Here is a 24,131-nt window from a genome sequence, read left to right as displayed (position 1 = left end):
GAATGAAGGAGGAAGAAAGGAGGAAGGATGGAGGAAATAATGAGGAAGGCAGGAGGAAGAAAGGAGGAAAAAAGAAGGAAATAAGGATAAAGAAAGGATGAAGAAAGGAGGAAGGACCCCAGAGAAGGACAGTATTTGACACAAAAATTAGTTAAAAATAAAAAATCTAAATGTAAAAAAAACGAAACACTAAAACACTGACCTTGACTCTGATTTCACACAAATCTGCATTTTTTAAATAAATGCCAGAAAATATTTTGAGATTAAGTTAATTCACGACTTCTGACTAAACAATGGTTTGTTCCGTGCAGATTGAAAACCAAGGCGTGTGGAAAGAAGCGTCACATTATTTTATTAGAAAACAATGATGATCCGCTGAAGGTCGTCTACAGCGCAAATGAAAACATTAAAAACAAGTTTGACAATAAAAAGCAGAATTATACAAACAGAAAATACATCATTAAGTTATTTTAAAAAAAACACACGACGAGGTACATTTTGCCAAATCAACACTTTGGCGTTAATGGCGGAGATGAAACGGTGGGAATGCTACGGAAAGATTTGGCCAAAACATTATGACCACCCTGGTGACATTTTATCAAGAAAAAGCAACAAAAAAAACGGTCTGGTGTTTTGCTAATGTTGCTAATGTTGCTAATGTTGCTAATGTTGCAAATGCTGCTAATGTTGCTAATGTTTCAAATGTTGCTAATGTTGCAAATGTTGCTAATGTTTCAAATGTTGATAATGTCGCTCATGTTGCAAATGTTGCTCATGTTGCTAATGTTGCAAATGTTGCAAATGATGCTAATGATGCTAATGTTGCTTATCTTTCAAATGTTGCTAATGTTGGGCTTGTTTTGAGGATGTTTTCCATCAAGAAAAAGCAACAAAAAAAACGGTCTGGTATTTTGCTAATGTTGCTAATGTTGCAAATGTTGCAAATGCTGCTAATGTTGCTAATGTTTCACATGTTGCTAATGTTGCTAATGTTTCAAATGTTGCTAATGTTGCTAATGTTTAAAATGCTGCTAATGTTGCTAATGTTTCAAATGTTGCTAATGTTGCTAATGTTTCAAATGCTGCTAATGTTGCTAATGTTTCAAATGTTGCTAATATTTCAAATGTTGCTAATGTCGCTCATGTTGCAAATGTTGCTAACGTTGCTAACGTTGCTAACGTTGCTAATGTTGCTAACGTTGGGCTTGTTTCTAGGACATTTTCCATCAAGAAAAGGCAACAACAAAAACAAATAGCCTTTCAAAAGTGTTGCTAATGGTTCCGGCCAAGTATGCACGAGATGATTGTAAGACATTATTATTGGATACATTTCTTAAATAACCACACGGAACACTCAAGACGACCACCACTGAAACCGCACCAGTCGTTTTGCTCGACCAATCGGATCGTATCGACCTCTGGAATGTTGAGACCGCGATATCTGGAAGGAAGTCTTCTTTTTTTCTTCAAATAATCATTTATACGACGACGCCATTATTTACATTTCATTGCGGTTGGCGAGCGGTCACTCGCTGGACGACGATACACGTCATTTTCAGGAATGTTGACCTCTGACCTCTCATTTATAAAAAGTAGCCCTTCGAGGGTAAAATATCTGAACGTCCAGTGGTTTAGTGAGCGACGTTTCCGATCTGAATTGAAAAGATTCAAGGGTTAAAGATTTGTTGACATGTTGCAGATATAATCTCAGGCTCATGCGCGTGCATCAAATTGTTTGAAATATCATGAATCAAACACACGACCATGAAATGTTCTCCGAACTCAAACGGTTGTCGCGCCGTTCGTTCACAGTGTATCAGAAGAAGAAATGGCACCGAAGACGGAAGGAAAAAAGGTTCTGAACACCAGCCAAGTAAAAAGTGCGGAGTTTTAAAAACACACACGAAAAAAAGGTGTTTGTTTAGTAGAAGAGGGTTAAATGTGCCACGACAACACACACACACACACCTGCGAAAAAAAGGTTTAGGACGTTTGGCACTGAACGCCGGACGCTCCCGGGTACTCGTCCTCCTCCATGTAGTAGAACTGGCTGCGCCGCCGCCGCCGCCGGTTCTCCAGGTTGCACTCCTCCAGGTCGGTGTAGATGTAGAGGTCGTCGTCCATCCCCTCGGGTCGCTCCGCCTCCCTCCTCTCGGGCAGGTAGCGCTCCAGATCCTTCAGCTTGGGGGTCGGCAGGAAGTTGGGGGCCGGGAAGACGACCTTGAAGGAGAACGCAGAGTCAACACAAGCGTCGACCCCTCAGCGAGGTGAGGAACTCACGGAGAAGTTGACGATGAGTCGGCCTTTCTCGAACGGATGGCGGTGCTTCGGCATGCCTTCGTTCATGATGCACTTGTTGTCCCCGGGTTTGATGATTTCACCTGACGTTTGAAATCATTGTTAAAACATCCGTTTTAAGAAAGTCGGGGGGGAAGACGGACCTGGATGTGACGTGACCAGGAGCGTCCGGTTGTCCAGGGTCTGGATGGGCTTCTGGAATCCACACAGAGCTTCCACCAGCTGCAGCTCCATGGAGACCATCAGGTCGTCTCGATTTCTGGAGACAACCATTAACACCTTAGTTTAACATCAGTTCATCTTGATTATTGACTTTAATTTAAGATTTTAAACTCTTTTTTTTAAGCTTTATATTTCTTTGCAATTATTTAATTGAATAATTTATATATGACTATATTAAAAAGTTTAATCCGTCTTAACATTGTCAAAATAAAAGCATTTTCTTTCATATTTTTATATAAAAAATATTTTTATTTCATTTTATTTCATTTATTTGAGTTCAATATTCATATTTCAATCATTCAAAAATAAATGTAGATTAATATGCTTGTTTATTCTTAGCCTTTTAAATTAAATATAAAAATGTATTTTCTACTTGCATTGTTATAACATTAAATATTGAATTTAGAAGAATAAGGATAAAAAATAATTCATTTTGATGTTATTTCTTCTGGACATTACTATATTTTTCAACATTATTGCATCAATTTGCAACATTAATAGACATCATAATATAAATTAATATACATTAATTTGTGTTATTAATAGACATTATTATATTATAGACATTATTATTATTTATTTAGATGTTATTTCTATTCATTATTATATTTGTAAACATATTATTATATATTTAGATGTTATTTCTAGACATTACTATATTTTTAGACATTATTATTATATATTTAGATGTTATTTCTAGACATTATTATTATATATTTAGATGTTATTTCTAGACATTATTATTATATATTTAGATGTTATTTCTAGACATTACTATATTTTTAGACATTATTATTATATATTTAGATGTTATTTCTAGACATTATTATTATATATTTAGATGTTATTTCTAGACATTATTATTATATATTTTGATGTTATTTCTAGGCATTATTATATTTTTAGACATTATTATTATATATTTAGATGTTATTTCTAGACATTATTATATTTGTAAACATATTATTATACATTTAGATGTTATTTCTAGACAATATTATATTTTTAGACATTATTATTATATATTTTGATTTTATTGCTAGACATTAATATATTTATAGACATTATTATTATATATTTAGATAGATATAGATTTAGACACACTTGTATTTCTGGTGGCATTATTATACCAACAATACCAAGAATATTGAATTTTGCTAATTCATTTGTATTAATAAGAATAAAAATCTATGTGTAAAACAAAATAGATTATTCTTAAAAAATACTTAAAATAACCCCATAATTTCATGATTCCATTCCAAATAGAAAAGCATCCAACCTTGTAAACTGAGCGTGTTCTCTTAAGTCCAGGACAAAGATGATGTCACCAGGCTCCAGTCCCGGTTCCTGATCTCCTTCCCCGTGAAAGACTATTTTCTGTCCATCTCTCATCCCTGCGTCAGCGACAACTCTTCAGCCTCTTATCGTCCCGCGAAAGAAAACTGCCGTTTCATTCTCACCCTTGTCGACGTGAACCTCCAGGATCTTCTTCTGCCTCAGGATCTTCCGACCCCCGCAGGCTTTGCAGCGGTCCTTCTGGCTGATCCTCTGCCCTTGACCCTGGCAGCCCTGGCACACCGTGGACACCTGCTGCACCATTCCTGGTGCCAGCTGGTGAACTCTGACCTGCATGCCGGAGCCGTGGCACAGCATGCACATCTGAGCGGCACCTTTACGACTCCCGCGGCCTAAATCAAGGCAAACACATAAGTGACAGCTCAGTTACTCACTGTAGTACTATAGTATAACCAACATAACACTTGGTAGAATCAACGTATAACACACCTTCCCTGCATATTGCATATTATAATGAAAGACCGGCTCTAGTAGAAGAACTCACATTTCTCCGATCCTTAAAACTCTTCACTGGCTTCCAGTTTCTTTCAGAATCAACTTTAAAATTCTGGTTCTTACTTTCACATCTATTCATGGTCAGACTCCTCCTTACATCACTGATCTGATCCAGACTTACACCCCAGCTCGGGCTCTTAGGTCTGCGGATCAGAATCTACTGATGGTTCCAGAACACACTTCTGGTCCAGAGGAGAGAAATCCTTCCAGGCTGTTGCTCCTAAGCTTTGGAACGATCTTCCTCTCTCTTTGTGTTTGATGATCTACTGACTCCTTCAAGAAACATCTTAAGACGTTTTTATTTGTTCAGGCTTTTCCTTGATTTTCTGGAACTCCTGTTGTTTTCAGTTTTATCTTGACCTTTAAAGTATATACTTTATTGAATATTGTTTCGATTGTTTAAGCGCTTTGTGACCCTGGTCTGGAAAAGCGCTATATAAATAAAAATTACTTACTTACTTTCATATTCATTGATCAAAAATTAAATATCTGTATTTTTAACTGTAAAAATAAACCCTTAAATAACAGTACTGCAAAACATGTTTTTCTCGGTGTTATCTTGATCTTTTTAGTCAAAATATATATATATATATACATATATATATATATATATAGTTTTGTTTGGAGTATTTTATTGGATTGTTTTGATCGCTTTGTGACCCTGGTCTAGAAAAAGGCTCTATAAATATAAATTACTTACTTACTTACATACCTGGAATGGACACAATATTACATAAAGATTCATATCACACAAATTACAGTGAAATATGTGAAAATGTTTTGCACTTTTCAATACAATCAAAAAAGTTATAAAAACACTCTGAAAGACACCGATTCTTTTTCTGCTTGTGTCTGTCGCCACCTAGTGTAGAGTCATCGTAAGTGTTTGTATTTTTATCTTTCAATCGCTGCCTGAGATTTGAAAATGTCAATCTATTTAGATGATGGTGTCTGTGTTTGAATCACACAATTGACATAATTCAAGGTGAACACAAACCTTCGCATCTCTCGCACAGTGTGTTTTTCTGAAGGGACAATTTCCTGGAAGCTCCGTTATAAAGATCCTCCAACGACACTGAAATTTGATGCACAACGTTCTTTCCTGTGGAAGACAAAAAAGGAAGTCAGCGGGAACTAATATTCCTCCATCTCTTCTTCTCAAACCGTCTGATTTCTTCTACCTTTCCTCTCGCGGTGCATCCGACTGCCTCCGCCGAAGAACAGGTCGAAGATGTCCATCGGCGACGCGAAACTCCCGCCGCCGCCGCCGCTACTTCCTCCCTCTTTGATGGCCCGCTCGCCCCCGCGATCGTACACCTCTCTCTTCTTGGGGTCGGACAACACCTCGTACGCCTGGGAGATCTGCTTGAACTGCGAACAAAAACATAAAAAAGGTGATACAAACATGTAAGAAAACCCATCGATTGTCGTTCCTCACCTTCTCCCCCTCGGTGGGGTTCTTGTCAGGGTGGTATTTCAGGGCTAGTTTCCGGTACGCCTTCTTCAGCTCTTCGGGCGTGGCACTGGGCTTCACACCCAGGGTGTCGTAGAAAGCCGTTTCCTTCACCATGATTGATTAAAAAACTACACAGAGGGAGAGAGAGAAGTTTATAAAAAACACTATTTTGACACAACGGTATAGAAAAAGACGTTCTATTTCAACTACGGCACATGAATAGTGCATATTTAATCCAGGAGTGAAGATACACACAAACACACTTTTTGGGGGTGTCCTGCATTTCATTGTTATTATTCTTTTTTTAATTTTTACATCCACTCATACTTCCGACTAATTACAGCGTGTTCTTTTTCATCTTAAATGTTGTTTCAATCTTAAGACGTTTTATGTGTCCAGGCTTTTCCTTGATTTTCTGGAATTCCTGTTGTGTTATCAGTGTTATCTTGATCTTTAAAATATATACTTTATTGAATATTGTTTTGATTGTTTAAGCGCTTTGTGACCCTGGTCTAGAAAAGCGCTATACAAATAAAAATTACTTACTTACTTACATCAACTTTGACCTTGATAGTTTCTGCCTTCCAAAACAAACTGGATCCCTCTGGCTGTATTTATACACCTCATGAGGTCAAAGTCAAACTTTTAATCGTATTAACCTTGGAATTAGGAGCGTTATCACGGTATTGACAGCAAATCCTAATCGTGTAGAAAATCACCAACCGTTTACATGTTTATTTTTCATTCCTCCTCCGTGTTCATTTCTCGCTGATATATACATGCCTGCAATATTGCAGAGCTGCTGTTGACCAATGAGGTCTGGGTCTTTTGGTCATGTGATGTTGGCACCTCAGCGATGACTCACAAACATTTATGAACCATTGATGACATCATGTACAAGTACAACTTTTGGTTAATCTATAGATCTAAAGAACTTTATTTATCCCTCAGGAGGTCTACTTCGGGAAATTGTTTTCCCAAATAGCAATACACAGCAATACAGACTGTAATTCATTTAAATAAAAATAAGAACAAGAAAACATTTTCTAATAAAATAAATTACAAGATGACACAATCTAAGTCTAAGATAAAGAACATAGATCAAAGACAAATAACAAAGACAAAGGATACAAAGATTAACATGTAATAGACTCATCTTTTCACTTTACTCCTGCCCCCAAACTCAGAATTGTACAATTTAATAGCACAAGGAATGAATGGGTCCCTGAGTCTATTAGAGTTGCATCATGGGAGGATCATTCGTGCACTCCATCTGTTTCTCTGTTCACTGATGACAGTGTTCAGCGGATGACTGTCATCATCCATGATGGACAGCAGTTTGTTTTTTTAGTAAGAGAAGTCTTATACGGTGCACTGTAAATTTTTTGAGAAATTAAAGGATTTTAAGTGCGTCTTATAGAATGAAAAATACATGAAATGTTTTTATACGTCATGTGATGCACCTATTGTGTTGGCTATGACTATGTAAGTAAGTAAGTAATTTGTATTTATATAGGGCTTTTCCAGACCAGAGGGTCACAAAGCGCTTAAACAATCAAAACAATATTCAATATTGACTCGTATAATTCAATATACGTATAGGCTTGAGGAAGACAGACATGGGATTGGGCCTTAGTACCTATTTAAAGTGTGTTTCTATACACATAAATAATGTGTTGGAAGGGCTCTTCTATAAAGGGATAAGGAGGAGTTTGAATGGAGACAGAACCTTTAAGTGGTCATAAAGCACAACTGCGTGTAATCGGTTCCAAAACGGTAATAACCCTCAGCTTGACCTGTAAAAAAAAAAGTAAACTTTGACCCCCATAGTAGAAATCTTTGTGATGGCCAACTAATTGTATAATATATTACTAATTCCATCTATATTTAACTTGTTATGTTTCTCCTATTTTATTTCTTTCTTTGTCTGTTAGTAGATAGATTTTGAGAATGAATTGAATGGATTTAATCATGTATTCAAACTGAAATATTACTCTCTTCATTACTACAATTATTCTTTATCTTTAAAACATGTTTCACTCCTTCATATTCAACTTCTTTTACATGTTCCTCCTTTTTTCACAAGACAACAGCACCTTCAAATGACAGATTGTGGCCCCTGAATACATTTTATTTAGCAACCCTGCTTTAACGTAAGAATACGTAGACATATACATATTATTATTATATTATAATACATATAGGAAAAACAATTTCCTGAAGGCGATAACCAGAGGGATGAATAAAGTACGACTCCTAACTGACAATAGTCCTGTTGAAAAGCAGGCAGAAAAGATAGTTCCATATATTTAGGTCTTCAATTACTCACATGACCCATTAAAAAAACAGCATCAATACGTCAATACACACAGCAGCACTACGTCGATTATTTTAAATGAGTCCACAAAAAACTATATCTGGAGCAGCTGTCAAATAAGAATTGAACTTTTCTTTATAGATCATTTAGCATTTTCTGTCAATAATGACAAAAAATGCTTTAACTAACTGGACTTCCGGTTGTTTTGTAAACATTTCTGTCAATTATTAAGTCAGAATATCGTCCATTGGGATTGCAATACCATCTCAATATTTGGTGTTACTATATTTATATTAAAACGCATTTGTTTCGTACCGTAGTCGGTTGTTATGTTGTGACAAATAACGGTTATATCTCAAGAGCGTCAATTCTAAATGTAACTTGGTGTTTACAGGTTTCTTCACAATATATAAACAAGGTGTCAGATCACCTGCTCTCGGTTACAGCTGCTCTTGGCTTCAAAATAACACCATTTCCGGCTACAATCAGCCGATTAGCTCGTGTTTAACGTGGAAATAACACGTAGGAGAATAATCGCAGCCATTTTAAAGTCACTCACCTTCACCAATATTGTTTTTAATGGAAGGGAAACGCGTTAGATTTCTGTCTCCTCCTGGATCTGGAGACCGCAAACAGGCAGTCCCTGCGTCGCGCTCTAGTGTCGTCATCAGCGTGAGGCGCGAGGATCCCACAGCGGCGTGTGTGCAGGAAGCTGCAGTCATTTCTCCTGGAAAAAAAAACACTTTAAAAACGATGTTAAAAATGTCTTCCTGTTGGCTCGTCAGCAAGGACGACGTTCACAAACCCATTCTACTGCCACATCTCCAGCCAGTGGTCCTGGGTCGAGGCCCTGAAACGACTATTAAAGATTCAAAATGTTCAAGACACCAAGGTAAACAGTTTTAACTCGACATACGATTGATTTATTTCAAGTTCCAAACACAACTGTGCAAACATTTGTTTTCAGTGGAATTGAAAGCAGAGTGCCAGAAAGGTTATGTACGAGTTAAACAGGTAGGATACACACGTTTAAACACTGTATATCCAAGGCTGTTCTCACCTCCATGTCAGCTGTAGAATATAACATCATAGCTGAAAAACATTGTTTAAATTTTCAATTGTATTGCAATTTCATATATCAAAAATAATCCTAAATTATCCGAAACCTATTTATTGGGTGTCAATCTGAATCTAAATTCGTAATAAACAAACTACAGTTTTTGATATAAGTGAATGAACTAATTAATAATAATAAAAAACATTAACACACGCAAATTTTTAAACTCTATGGTGAGTAAAAGAAACCGTGATAATAAAGGATTACAAGGCAGAAGCCACATTACGTGATATTCTGCTCTTAATTTGAAAGTTTATTTCCCTGAACAGTGTTTTGGGAATCTACTAAAACGGTCAAAACAGGAGTCTGTTCCGGTCGCTCCAACACGACGTCACTTCCTGTTCCCGGGTCTTAATACTTCGCTTTGTGGAGAAAAATGGTCAATGCAGAGTGTCGCGGGTCGTTTATTCGCCGCTTCAAGTCAAACAAAATACAAGCTTTACGATCGATCGGTCGCACTTTCTCCCGGCGACTTCACAGGTCAATAGCCCCGGGAGAAACGGTCTCGAACTGTAGAAACATCGCTATATTTAAGGCAAATTTCCGGGCCGAGAGGTCCTCCCACTATCGCCCTATTGGTTCCTTCAAACTCCCTGTGCCACAGTCCCCTGTGGAGAGTCCTTCCTAATTTGTTTCCTTTTCTAATCATTCAAATGTTCTTGGGTGGGGGTTTCTGTCTCCTAGCCCCCCCCCTCACAGATGTGTCCCGCTTCGTTCTTTAAACCACGACCCAAGGTGTGAAAGGGCAGACAAACAGACGTTTTAAATAACCGGTGTCATGTTTCTAATTCTGTTTCAAGCTTGTCTTGAGACAGTGAATCAGTCTGAGTGAAATGTTGATTGTGAATGTGTATTCAAACGTTTAAACTCTTAGATGAAGCAAATAATTTATACTTTATATTTTGATTATCTTTTAGCGTTAATTTAAGTATGGCGTATACGTATAGTGTATAATAATTTTTAATCTAACACTACCATTAAGGGCTGGCACATATTTATCCAGAGTAAGAGCCATGCTTTGAGTGTTACAGTATATATAGATATATACTGTGTATACAGTATAATTTTGTTTATTTAAAGAGATATTTCTTCTATTTCCCCTCATTTTTTATACATGCTTCTTTATTTAGCTAGGTTTGAATCCAACATCTATCGACTCTAAGGTGGTGGGAAAAGGAAATGAAGTCAAAATGAAACCGGGACAGCGGCTTCACGTCGTCAACCATCTCTACCCGTACGTGATACGGTTTCAAGAAGACCCCGATGGTAAGAAATGTTCACCGGAGACGGCACTGCAGAAACACCAACCAAAAACAAAGGACCAGGACAATATGTCACCGGAACGATCGGAGGAGTCCCCGAACCCCGGAGGAACGGCAAAGACGAGCGTAAGACCCGAATGACTGGCTAACGTTATTGATGTCAGAGCTTTTATCTAAATGATGTTCCAGGACAACACTGGACACTGGAGTCAAGGACTGAAGGCTTCAATGCAGGACCCCAAGATGCAGGTGTTTTTCCCTCTTACCTATCCTCCGTAAAGTTAGTGTGCGTTGTATGTATTTTCACTCGTCTCACAGAGCATTTCCTCGTGTTCCTCAGGTGTATAAGGATGACCGAGTGGTTGTCATAAATGACAAATACCCCAAAGCCCGGTACCACTGGCTTGTCCTGCCTTGGATCTCCATTCCAAATATGAAGGCCTTGCGTTCTGAACACTGCGAGCTTGTGAAACATATGCAGGACGTAGCTGAGAAGATGGTGCAGCAGTGTCCACACGCTGGATCCCTACAGTTCCGCAAGGGCTACCATGCCATCCCCAGCATGAGGTGAGGCGTTACATCAGAATCTGTGTCATCGGACAAGATCCGGCTCATTTTGCTTATTACTTTATGTTGTTTCGTTGTCGTTTTGGATTAACAGTTTTTTGTGTTCATTGTTTCATTAAGAAAACAAATTCAAAAGTGTCATCAGACAATTTGAATGGTTGAATTTAACATTCTAGATGTTGAAAATTATTTTATTGTCTATATTTAAAGGTAGATTTTTTTTTTTTTTTAACCGAATAATATAATTCAATATATGTATGTATTTTTAAAGGTTTAATGTATATATATATATATATATATATATACATTAAATCTTTAAAAATACCTACATATATTGAATATATATATATATATATATATATATAATTTTAGGGTTTGATAATCTAATTCAAAATTAAATAAAAATATTAAAGAAAGATTTATTCCTAGGCTTTTAAATTACATATAAAAATGATTGTCTGATCGTGCCAACATTTTGTCAAACTCTATTTTTAATTAAAATATATTAATCAAAAAAAAAAATTTCAATGTCAGTTATTTAAAAAAGCGCCAAACAAATGGAATCTTTCAACATAGAAATTATCATTTCTATAATTTCATGATTATAAACAACTACAAACAAAAAACGTTTAAATTCATAATTTATTATATTCAATTGTTATTTTAAATAAAAAAAAATGAAAAATCCTAATGTTAGTATATAAAATGTTAAATTGAACCGTTCAATATTCTGATCGCACTGATACACATCCACATGCTTTCGAAACGAATGTACACACAGAAAATTGTGAGAGAATTTACGATTCAATTGACTTGTACCTCTTGTTATTTATGTAAATATGATTGTGTATATATTATATAGCGCAGATTTATCTTTTATTCCATTTAGATTTTCTTTCTCGTTTTTATTTCTGGGTGTTTTTATTTCTCTTGCTGCTGTTAAACCGAATTTCCCCTCGCGGGACTAATAAAGGTTTTCTGATTCTGATTCTGATTCTGAGATATTTACAGTTTGCCGTGAATTCTTATCAATAAGTGTCTCGTTAATCCTTACAGTCATGTTCACCTCCATGTGATCAGCCAAGACTTTGACTCTCCTTGCATGAAGAACAAGAAACACTGGAACTCTTTCACCACAGACTATTTCATTGACTCTGAAGGCGAGTTTACATTTTCTTCATTTTAGAGTCATCTTCTTGCATTTCTCAGCGCTTATTGTTTCTTATTCTTCCAGAAGTGCTTTTGATGCTGGAAACCAGCGGGGCGGTGAAGGTGAAAGACGGCACCAGCGAGCTTCTAAAACTTCCTCTCCGATGTCACATGTGTCGCAAAGAGCTTCCCACCATTCCAGCTCTAAAACTACATCTCAAATCGCACTTTGGAAGCACATCAGTTTAAAGTTGTTATTGAGAAATCTTTGTTTCTGTCTTTTTTTGTAAAATGGTTGTGACTCAACTCTGTGAAAATTAAACATTTTTCAACATGCATGTTTAGCAGGAGTGCATATGGGCAAGAATCTTTACGATACGTATCACGATACAGAAAACAAGTTTGTAACTACTTTCATTGGTTTTGAAAACATGTCCCAACATTAACTCTAAAAGCTTCTGGAGTTGACTGTATCCTCCCGTCCTCAGTCATCGGCGGGACCTCACTGGATTTCGTTGTTCTTTAAGCTGCGGAGGACGCAATGACTGCAGCCATCTAGTGGCCGGAAGTTTAATTGCAAGACAAAAATTAACAAATTGCATGATAATTGTCAGCTAGATAATTCCTCGCTGGGAAATCGCGTGAGTGGATTGAGCGCTTTGCCCTGTGACGATAAACTATGAAAGCTACAAAGGAGTCAAATTCCATGTTGATAATTTGGATTTTAATCTATGTGTTTATTTGTGAACGTATGTCAGAGCAGGAAATGTTTGAAAAACTACACAGATTTGCGACTTCTTTGACCTCGTCCCATTCATTTCTTATGGGAAATGTATTGCTCTGCACAGCCCACTAATAAAAAATAGTATTTTATTTTGCACACACATTATTAAAATGTATGATAGATGGATAAACTTTAAGAATCCATCTGGATATCTCCTTCGGGAAATCGTTTTCCAGCACACAGCAACACAAACGATAGATTCATAAGAGCAAGAACGAAGTCCAATAAAAAAAAAGAGCAAGATGACAAACTCAAAGTATAAAGAATAAAAGGTAAAACTTTATTGATCCCTCAGGAGGTCTCCTTCGGGAAATTGTTTTTTTTCCAATAGCCAGCAATTTTTCATAAACAATAAAAAATAATACATAAAAAATAAAATAAGAAGAAGAACATAAAGAGGAAGAACAAGATGACACAATCTAAGTCTAAAGACAAAGACAAAGAACATAGGGCAAGGAAAGAAAAACAACAAAGACAAAGGATACAAAGACTAACATGGAACAGAACATCCAGATACTCTCACTGCACTCCTGCCCCCGAACTCAGAATTGTACAATTTAATAGCCCGAGGAATGAATGAGTCCCTGAGTCTATTTGTTTTGCACCTGGGTAGGAGCATTCGTGCACTCATTCTGCTTCTCTGCTCACTGATGACAGTGTTCAGAGGATGACTGTCATCATCCATGATGGACAGTAGTCTGTCCAGAGATCTCCTCTCAGCAACTGTCACCAGTGAGTCCAGCTTCATACCAACCACAGAGCCAGCCCTCCTGATCAGCCTGTCCAACCTGTTGACACTCCTCTTGGACACATTTCCACCCCAACACACCACAGCATAGAACATGACACTGGCCACCACAGACTGGTAGAACATGCAGAGGAGCTTCTTGCAGATGTTAAATGATCGAAGCCTCCTCAGAAAGTACAGTCTGCTCTGAACCTTCTTATATACATGGTCTGTGTTGCAGGACCAGTCCAGTTTACTGTCCACCCACACACCGAGGTACCTATAGTTGTCCACTATCTCCACCTCGTCGCCTCTGATGGACACTGGATGTGGCTTTGTCCTGGACCTCCCGAAGTCCAAGACCAGCTCCTTGGTCTTTGAGGTGTTCAGCTGCAAGTGGTTCCTCTCACTCCAGTCCACAAAGTCACGTATCAGACTCCTGTACTCGTCTTCGCTGTTGTCCCTGATGCATCCCACAATGGCAGTGTCGTCAGCATACTTCTGGACGAGACTCAGCTCTGAGTTGTAGCAAAAATTCCGAAGTGTAGATGGTGAAGAGGAGAGGGGCCAGTACTGTCCCCTGAGGTGCTCCTGTACTGCACATCACAGTGTCAGACTTGATGTCCTTCAGCCTGACATACTGTGGTCGATCAGTAAGATAGTCCGTAATCCAGGAGACCAGACCAGGGTCCACATGCATCTTAGTCAGTTTGTCCTGCAGCAGAGTGGGTTGGATAGTGTATATATAATATAGATACAATTAAAAGAACAACATGGAATACATAATATTTTTACCCCCTAAACTCAGAATTATAAAGCCTAATACCACGAGGAATGAATGAGTTCCTGAGTCTATTAGTGTTGCATCTGGGGAGGAGCATTCGGGCTTCTCTGCTCACCGATGATGGTGTCCAGAGGATGAACCATAAACGAACCTTAATGAACATTTAAATATCATTAAACCTAAAATAACCCCAACATTTTTCTTTTAATATCAACACAGTGCTGTTGATTATCAATATGGTACACCTTGTGTAGCTTGGACTAGCTTCATTGTTTTTAGCATATATCTTGCTCATCAATCACATGAGATTATAAGAAAATAAGAGACGAAACATTAAAATATATACATACATTTATTAGTATAAAAGAGCATTAGCTTTGTCCACACCAATATAGAAAAATCAGGTGTTGTATCGTGCAGGTCAACATTCAGATGCAACAGCTTGCGATGAAAAAAGTCTTTTAGTTAAAGATGAAGTGAAGTTGTCATCGTCGTAGGCGTAATTCTCGCTCGTCTTCATCTGGCGCCATCAGGTTATCTACAGAGTAGTACGCGTCGTCGCCGATGTTCTGGAAGAAGTACTCTTCACTTTCCGTGGATTCTTTACTTTCTTTGCTCTCGCTGCTGCTGTCGCTGGCGCTTTTAGTTGTGGCCGTGATCTCGATACTTTCGCTGCTGCTGTCACTGGTGGTCCTAGATTTGTCCGTGCTCTCGATACTTTCGCTGCTGCTGTCGCTGGTGGTCTTGGGTTTGCCCGTGCTCTCGATACTTTCGCTGCTGCTGTCGCTGGTGGTCTTGGGTTTGTCCGTGCTCTCGATACTTTCGCTGCTGATGTCGCTGGTGGTCTTGGGTTTGTCCGTGCTCTCGATACTTTCGCTGCTGCTGTCGCTGGTGGTCTTGGGTTTGTCCGTGCTCTCGATACTTTCGCTGCTGCTGTCGCTGGTGGTCTTGGCAGCATCTTTCATAGTGGTCTTTGCTCTTAGGTTGCTGCCGTCTATCGTAATCTCTGAGCTTTCACTGCTGCTGTCACTTGCGGTCTTCGGGGAACCTGTACTTTCAACGCTTTCACTGCTACTGTCAATGGTGGTCTTGGTCGCGTCCATCAAAGTGGTCTTTGCTCTTAGGTTGCTGTTGTCTATAGTAATCTCTGTGCTTTCACTGCTGCTGACACTGCTGGTCTTGGTGGGGTCTGTACTTTCAACACTTTCACTGCTGCTGTCACTAGTAGACTTTGGGGTGTCTGTACTTTCAATGCTTTCACTGCTGCTGTCACTTGTGGTCTTGGTAGCGTCTGTACCTTCGATACTTTCACTGCTGCTGTCACTGGTGGTCTTGGTAGGGTCTGTACTTTCGATGCTTTCACTGCTGCTGTCACTGGTGGTCTTGGTGGCGTCTGTACCTTCGATGCTTTCACTGCTGCTGTCACTGGTGGTCTTGGTAGCGTCTGTACCTTCGATGCTTTCACTGCTGCTGTCACTGGTGGTCTTGGTAGCGTCTGTACCTTCGATGCTTTCACTGCTGCTGTCACTGGTGGTCTTGGTAGCGTCTGTACCTTCGATGCTTTCACTGCTGCTGTCACTGGTGGTCTTTGGGGTGTCTGTGCTTTCAACACTTTCGCTGCTGCTGCTGCTGCTGCTGCTGCTGCTGTTACTGTTGCCCTTCGTGTCGTCTGCTGTTTTCATCTGGAGGCTCTTGAAATTCCGGGCGGTGGTTACATGATCTGTCACCTCATCCGACTCTTCCTTGACCTCGGTGCTGCTGTTGTCTTCTGCGCTCAGGGGTTTGACCACATTTGCGAAAACCTGGACCCAATTCTGAAAAAAGATGAAAAAAGAATGGGTTAAGATTTATTTTCCTCATCCATCCCTTTGTTAGACTACGAACCTTTCGAACGTTCTCCTCACTGTCCATGGCTTCGTCTTTGGTCTCCGTTATCGTCTCCACCTGGACGTAAGATTGAGGGGTTAAGCCTATGATGATATCTATTCTTTAAACATGTCATGAGGGAAAACATTATTGAATACCTCAACGTCTTCTGCCGATTTGCTGTCACTTTCTTCTGAAGGCTGTAACCAGAAACAAATTATTTATTGATAAAAATGACTGTATATTCTAATATATCAGTCAAACTTTCCCAATCAAGCTTTTTTAATCCATATCTGTTAATAATCGAAGGAAAGGAACCAAACATACATTTACATTTTACATTAGTTGAAGGGAAAAACCCCCTCATTGAACTTGACTTTTGAACACAAACATTGACAAATTGTCTTGTTTATTTCTGGTATGATGCATTTCAAGTGAATGAAGAATAAATTAACAAAATCTCAAAGAGATTGTGCTTGTGTATTCATCTTGTCTAGATATCTGCGAATTGCAATTTTAATTGTATATTCTTTACAAACACCCAAGTATGTGTCGAACAACTCATATCAATCAAGGTGGACGACTCTTAACATGTAGATAGATAGATAGATAGATAGATAGATAGATAGATAGATAGATAGATAGAACTTTATTGATCCCTGGGGAGGTCTCCTACAGGAAATTTTTTATGAATTGTTTATTAAAATGTACCTTGTCCTGTGACGTTGACTCTGCTGAAGAGGACTCGGAACTCTGAGAAACAAGAACATACAACATAAGTTATGAAGGAGTTTAAACATCTAATAAAGAAAACAATGTAAACATTAAGATCTAGCTTTGTGTACATATATATTCTGATAGATGTGCAGGAATAAATGGTTTAAGTAACTGAAATACATAGAATACATATGAAAGGGTATCAAATATATTTGATTGTGCCGTGACATTAAAACAATAGATTCATTATACATCAATATAAATGTAAATATCTTCTATTGAAGTAGAAAATATCTGCGTTTTAGTTTATACCATTAAATATAGATAAACTAAACAATGAAACAACATTAAAAAAACAACTATTGAGTTATCACTAGTTGACTTTAAAATGTAATCTATGATGACTGTACAAAAGAACATTTCAAGACTATTAACCACTAAAACATATCTGAGCTAAGAGTAAAGCCCTGCTGCTGAAATGATGAGAAAAATTGATGTCAGTCAAATAAAGAAAAATAAAATCAAAGCAAAAATGTAAATACCTGCAGGTGTGGTGCGCTGTTCTCAGATGACTCCGACACGGACGAGCTCTCACTCTGGCAGAGAAATATGAGAAAGGAAACACAGATTCAGATTCATGCTTTAAGTCACTTGTTTACTATTCTTAGTGATTTCCTAATAAAACTCACCGTCAAGTTGGAATCGACATCCTTCGACTCTGAAACGTCATTATGTATAATCTGGAGGATAAAACGTAAATATGTTAAAACAAAACAACCAGAAAACCAGAAATAAACATCTGTATCGTCACACTCTTTGTTTAGAATTTCAACTAAAAAACAAATACATGTTAACAAACTATAAACACAAGATTTTTGATTTCAAATTAAAAACAAACAAACATGAATATTCATTTAAAACATGCACATTGAACCATGTACTTACAGGATTAGCAAAGATGATGCCAAAGAGGCAAAACGATATAATCACAGTCTTCATTCTGTAACAAGAAATACTCATGTTCACTTTTGTTCATTAAAAATACATTTTGAAAGTTCATCTGAAGGTATTATTCAATGAATTACCTTGCTATGTGTGGAGCAAAAGTCGTGAAAGCGATTCCAGCAAACTTCTCCGGAGCCAAGAAGGTGTTTGTTCAGACGAGGTGCATGTGGAAATAATCCTGCAATGCTCCGAGCACCCCTGTATATATATATCTCCACTCCATTAAAGTGACTGCATCACTTCCTTCCGCCTGTCTCTTCTGAAGCGCACACACACATTCTCTGTTCACACACACACACACACACATACACACACACACACGTCTTTCATTTCATTCCGTCTCTACATTCACCACTGACCCCTCCCAAGGGGAGAAAGTGAAATATAGTTTGGATTTCGAAACCATAGGGTTTGTGGCTCTTTGTAAAAACAAACTCACCCACTCAGAGAGGGGCAGACAGACGGGGAGATGCTTGTTTCCGGTGTGTACATATATTTAAAGTGAGGTTTAGGAGCAGCATTCTTGCAGGAAGGAAAAGCTGGTCTAATAAACAAGCGCGACATATACACTGTATGTGTTGTACATGCAGCGAGGAACGTGCCGCGTGAATGAAAACTCAGGTCTGAGTTTATGCAACTCTTTCTTGCTCAGACAGAACAAACATTTACCTCCAACATTTCAGACGTGTATTTTCGGGTGTTTTTGAATGATAAAAGTGGGGTCAAAAGTACACATGTTGTGAACGTGAGGGTTGTTTATCGACATTAGAAACTGCAGGTGGAGTTGACATTTGACCTTCTGTGGGAAGTATCTAAATGGTGTTTGATCCACATTTTGGTTCATCAGTCGAACATCGACTTGACTAGATCTTTCTGAGACCTCCAGGATGGGACGACTGGCCCTGGTTGGACAATACATATCTGAGTTCGGGGACAGGAGTGGAGTAAAAGTATAATGATGTTCTGTTCTACGTTAGTCTTTGTAGCCTTTGTCTTTGTTATTTTTCTTTGATCTATGTTCTTTATCTTTATCTTTAGACTTAATTGTATGATCTTGTTCTTTTTATTTCTCTTTGTTCTTGTTCTTATTTTATTTTGATTATTTTTAATGAAAAATTGCTGTATTTGCTGTGGCTACTTTGGAAAAAAAACTATTTCATCAATAAAGTTCTACCTAACCTAACCTAAATACAACCAAACATTCAAGTATCATAAATAAGTAAGTAAGTAAAGGTTATTTGTTAAGTGCCATTTTAGACCAGGTTACAAAGCGCTTTAACAATCAAAAACAATACACAGTTAAAATATATACTTTAAAAGGTCAAGACACATAAGACAAACACAGGAGTCCAAGAAAATCAGTGAAAAGCACAAATAAAAATGTCTTAAGATGTTTCTTGAAGGAGTCAGTAGATCCATCAAACACAGAGGGAGAGGAAGATCGTTCCAAAGTAAGTAAGTAAGTAAGGAATTTGTATTTATATAGCGCTTTTCCAGACCAGGGTCACAAAGCGCTTAAACAATCAAAACAATACTCAATAAAATATATACTTTAAAGGTCAAGATAACACAGAGACAAACACAGGAGTTCCAGAACATTAAGGAAAAGCCTGAACAAATAAAAAGGTCTTAAGATGTTTCTTGAAGGAGTCAGTAGATCATCAAACACAGAGGGAGAGGAAGATCGTTCCAAAGCTTAGGAGCAACAGCCTGGAAGGATTTCTATCCTCTGGCCATGAACCTCTGTTCAGGAACCATCAGTAGATTCTGATCCACAGACCTCAGAGCCCGAGCTGTGGTGTAAGTCTGGATCAGATCACTGATGTAAGGAGGAGCCTGACCATGAATAGATCTGGAAGTAAGAACCAGAATTTTAAAGTTTATCCTGAAAGAAACTGGAAGCCAGTGAAGAGTTTTAAGGATAAGAGAAATGTGAGAGTTCTGAATCAACTGCAGACGAGACAGATCCTTCTTGTTAAGACATGAAAACAAACTGTTACAATAGTCCAGACGAGAAGACACAAAAGCATGGATTATAAACTCCAGATCATGTTGTGACAACATTTTCCTAAGTTTAGAGATTTTTCTCAGTTGAAGGAAACAGTTTCTGGTCAGTTTTCTGCAGTGTTGAACAAGAGACATGTCTTTATCAAATACAACACCCAGGTTTCTCAGGCTCAGTTTGACAGAATGACCTAAGTCACCCAAGTACTGACTCAACCCTGGAACCTTATCATCAGGAGAAATAACCAGAGTTTCAGTTTTGTCCTCATTTAGCTGCAAAGTGTTTTCACTCAGACAGTGTTTGATTTCTAGCAAACAATTGACTAAGTAAGTAAGTAAGTCATTTTTATTTATATAGCGTTTTTCCAGACCAGGGTCACAAAGCTGGGGCTCAGTTGGATCAAAAGAGCAGTAGAGCTGGATGTCATCAGCAAAAATGTGATAAGAAACATCTGGAAATCTCTGAATGATTTTACCCGAGGGGAATCAAGTACAGCAAAAACAATAGAGGACCCAGAACAGAACCTTGAGGGACTCCACACAACAGATCTGCCGATTCAGACCTCATTTGATTGGCAGATACACTAAAACTGCGCCCAGAAAGGTAAGATGAGAACCATTCTAACACAGACCCAGACAGTCCCACTTCATCCCTCAGTCTTCTCAGCAGGATCAACTGTGTCAAAGGCTGAGGACAGATCCAAGAGAACCAGAACAGTGTATTGACCCGAATCAGCCGACATCATGATGTCACTGGACACTTTCAGTAAGACTGTCTCCGTAGAGTGATGTTTACGGAAGCCAGACTGAAACTTCTCATGAATGTCAATCTAATCCAGGTACAATGACAGCTGTTCAGACACCACCTTCTCCAAGATCTTGGAAGAAAGGGAGCTTATAAATAGGCTGGAATTTACTGACGTCAGTTGGGTCTAAGCCTGGTTTTTTGAGCAGAGGCTCCACAATGGCATGTTTAAATGCATTGGTAAAAACCCCTGTGGAAAGGGAGAAGTTCACAATTTTGGTAACCCAGGGGCCAATAACGTCAAATACTTTGATAAAAAGCGGAGGGTTTTAAGGATCGGGGAAATGTGAGTTCTTCTACTAGAGCCGGTCAGAATTCTCGCTGCAGAGTTTTGTATCAACTGCAGACGAGACAGCTCCTGCAGGAGATTAGGATGGTGGTACCATATATGACAATCACCTTCCTCTTGTTTCCAGGTGAAACGAATCGGATCCAATTCATGACGAGACACCATATTTTTTATTTTTAATGGCGGCGATAACTGGAATTAGCCTAATGGTACCAGGTCAAAGGTAAGCAGGTGTCGAACTTAAAAAACAAGGGTTCAAAATCCTTTGACAGTCTAAGAAAGTTGCGTGCCAAATAAAAGTGCATTTACTGAATAGGGAGGTTGATTTTCAAAATCAATCTGGGACTCAATTTATCTTAATGATCCCTTGGTCAAACAAATACCAGTTTTACTTTTCATGTCAACATCAATAATCTCTGTTCCGCGTCTTAAACACGGACATTTTTAAAAGGTCACGATATCAACATGAACAATAATCTGCCTTTCGAGCCACAGAAAATTGACTTGATGTCATGAGTTTGTCTCATGTGGTCCAGGGAGTTCTCCGCATGGAGTGAAGCTCCGTCATATGGAAGGCATTAAGACTCTGCTCTGAATGGTCCAAGTAGGAGGAGGCCCTGGGGCTGACCGAGGGGGACACAGGACGAATGACACTTTTACAGCTTGACTTTTAGTCTCAATATGAGGATTTCAAATGATTATTTAACCTGGTCTTGATTCATCCTCAGAGCCTCCGTGTGACTTTCATAACCTGAGCCAACGCGACCGCAGGGCAAACAAGGTTCTTGGAAAAACTGTCCTTTCGAAGAGAAACCCATGTACAGTATGAGCTTCCGTGCCGTCCAAATATGGTCGTGTTTAAAACAGGAATCCTTGTTTAACCTCCTCTGGAGAAACATGTAATTAGAGCCGAGATCTTCACTGGTCTGGAGTAGAAACCACAGTGGAACGGTTCTTGCTTTAGACCGCGGAGGAGGATGATTGATGCTTGTCGTGGCACAAAGACTGTTGTTTTGTGATCTTTGATTCTTCTGATGTTGCACTATATATATAAAAATACATAAGGAAATCCCCCTTTTCCCAGTTTTGGGTCTCAACAAATTCTTGAAAATAATTTACAAGCCATTTCACCATTTTTTTAATTTTTTTTATAAACAATTGAATTAAATTGAAAAAACTATTGAAAGAAATTTACAAACTATTTAAAAAATGGACAAACAAATTTACAAGAAATTGAAACAAATTTACAAACTAATTAAAAAAAATAAAAACCATTGAAACACATTTTCTAAACTATTGAAATATATTGACAAATTATTGAAAGACATTTGCAAAATATTGAATTAAATGGAAAAAATATTGAAAGACATTTACAAACCGTTGAAATACATTTACAAACTATTGAATTATTTTGCAAACTATTGAAACATATTTACAACATTTTTAAACGCATTCACAAACTATTGAAAAACATTTACAAAATATTGAATTAAATTGAAAATATTGAATCAAATGTATAAACTATTTAAACATATTTACACAGTATTTAAATACATTTACAAACTATTAAAACAAATTACAAACCATTGATACACATTTTCTTAACTATTGAAACACATTTACAAAATATTGAAACGCATTTACAAACTATTGAATTAAATTGAAACATAATGAAACAAATTTACAAACTGTTGAAACAGAATACAATTCAGAACTTCAGCTCAAATGTTTTAATCAATATTTAAATTTTTTCAAGTACTTTAAAAAACGATGTAATGTCTTTATCTTTATTTTTTATATATATAAAAAAATATATATTTTAAATAACAAATCAAAAATAAACCAGGGTATTGATTGAAATTGGATGGATGGATGGATGGATTTTAGATTTTGCTTTCATAGATGGAGATTTATCCAAAAGTGAACCATAAGTACTGAGTAATAAGAGGAGTTGGCAATAAAACACAAGAAGAAGAAGAACATGATACATGCTGTTCAATGACAATACTACAGAGAGGGTAAATTCTCTTCTGGATTACGTCAAATCCTGAAATTAGAATTATCTTTTAAGCAATTCTTGCAATCATGTTGGTTCTACAGACACATTGATTATTACCCTGAGTTTGAATTTCAATTGTGAACCTTTTTCTTATCATCAAGTTGACCAATCACGAACTGTATCATTTGTATATTTACCATTTTGGTTTATTCAAATGCATCTGATCTAAGTTATTGTAAAGTCCTTGTGAAGGTCAGGAGGAGCGACTGTTTATATCTGATATAAATTGAATTTATTTGTACAGAACGGAGATTCTCAGCTCGATATTCCTGTCTGCCCCCTCGTCGGAATGATCCAAAAGACCCTCCCCATCACGCACTCATCACTGAACGGGAAGTTCGGGTGCGAGTTCTGATCACGCCACGTCCTCTTTACAGGGGTTCTGCGATCTGAGTTGGATCGTCGTCCTCTTTTGCAACATCAAACATCAGGTAATACAAATTTACTCTTAATTATTACATTTAATCTTGTTAACATGTGTTTAAATGGTTTATTTATTGTGTAACAATATGAATTTATTAGCAATTTGTATTTAATTTTACACTATGCAGGATTGTGGGAATTAAGACATTTTTAAGCTTGATATTTTCCATATGAAATATAGATATTATTAATCTGAAAGTATGTTCTAAATCGTTCTACAATCTTGAAATACAAGCGCCATCTCTACTGCATCTACCAGACCGAACCAAACGTGATTATCGTGGGCTCGTTGGTGTCTCTTTTGTCTGCCGCCAAAGACAAAAAACGTTTGTGGACTTAGTCAACTTTGTTCCAGTCTGGTAGCTTCTGATGCTTGCTTAGGCCCTGAATGTGACTTCTGTCAACTGAGCATCAGCGAGCAGGATCACC

The 24,131-nt window shown here is 37.8% G+C and overlaps 4 protein-coding genes across 8 annotated transcripts in view; 2 read left to right on the top strand and 2 right to left on the bottom strand.

Annotated features, from left to right (window-relative positions):
- Nucleotides 1-24,131, top strand: part of LOC148089410 (uncharacterized) — a 46,576-nt gene that overhangs the window by 17,598 nt on the left and 4,847 nt on the right. The window contains exons 1-3 of one of the 2 annotated variants that reach the window (XM_087806605.1): nt 21,198-21,217; nt 21,348-21,443; nt 23,524-23,710. The gene's annotated coding sequence lies outside the window, so the exon portion shown is untranslated. Of the gene's footprint in view, nt 1-21,197; nt 21,218-21,347; nt 21,444-23,523; nt 23,711-24,131 lie in introns of those variants that run through there. The other variant, XM_087806604.1, reaches the window with a different exon arrangement.
- On the bottom strand, nt 332-8,795 carry dnaja1 (DnaJ heat shock protein family (Hsp40) member A1). 4 transcript variants are annotated; one of them, XM_087806601.1, is made up of 10 exons: nt 8,704-8,795; nt 5,810-5,955; nt 5,553-5,742; nt 5,369-5,473; nt 3,981-4,208; nt 3,800-3,914; nt 2,442-2,557; nt 2,281-2,381; nt 1,969-2,220; nt 332-1,652 (listed from the first exon to the last, which is right to left on the bottom strand). In XM_087806601.1, the coding sequence occupies exons 2-9, from the start codon at nt 5,939-5,941 to the stop codon at nt 1,984-1,986; spliced, it is 1,224 nt and encodes a 407-aa protein (XP_087662727.1). In that variant the 5' UTR covers nt 5,942-5,955; nt 8,704-8,795; the 3' UTR covers nt 332-1,652; nt 1,969-1,983. The 4 variants fall into 4 exon arrangements, with proteins under 4 accessions (XP_087662727.1, XP_087662716.1, XP_087662726.1 ...); XM_087806590.1 differs by having other exon boundaries at nt 332-2,220; XM_087806600.1 differs by lacking the exon at nt 8,704-8,795 and adding an exon at nt 8,575-8,594 and having other exon boundaries at nt 332-2,220.
- On the top strand, nt 8,838-12,504 carry aptx (aprataxin). The gene is made up of 7 exons (XM_087783760.1): nt 8,838-9,036; nt 9,112-9,158; nt 10,392-10,649; nt 10,713-10,772; nt 10,864-11,090; nt 12,147-12,250; nt 12,325-12,504. The coding sequence occupies exons 1-7, from the start codon at nt 8,898-8,900 to the stop codon at nt 12,486-12,488; spliced, it is 999 nt and encodes a 332-aa protein (XP_087639886.1). The 5' UTR covers nt 8,838-8,897; the 3' UTR covers nt 12,489-12,504.
- LOC148089411 (uncharacterized) lies at nt 15,020-18,327 on the bottom strand. Its single transcript, XM_087783747.1, has 11 exons — nt 18,203-18,327; nt 18,063-18,117; nt 17,807-17,857; nt 17,660-17,713; nt 17,112-17,153; nt 16,559-16,600; nt 16,419-16,478; nt 16,145-16,348; nt 15,569-16,018; nt 15,202-15,481; nt 15,020-15,144 (listed from the first exon to the last, which is right to left on the bottom strand). The coding sequence occupies exons 2-11, from the start codon at nt 18,114-18,116 to the stop codon at nt 15,020-15,022; spliced, it is 1,362 nt and encodes a 453-aa protein (XP_087639873.1). The 5' UTR covers nt 18,117; nt 18,203-18,327.

The sequence above is a fragment of the Callionymus lyra genome, chromosome 1 (assembly GCF_982586985.1).
Source record: "Callionymus lyra chromosome 1, fCalLyr1.hap1.1, whole genome shotgun sequence".
Lineage (NCBI taxonomy): Eukaryota > Metazoa > Chordata > Actinopteri > Syngnathiformes > Callionymidae > Callionymus > Callionymus lyra.
The sequence above is the reverse complement of the archived record's forward strand: the minus strand, read 5'-3'. Positions and strand labels throughout refer to the sequence as shown.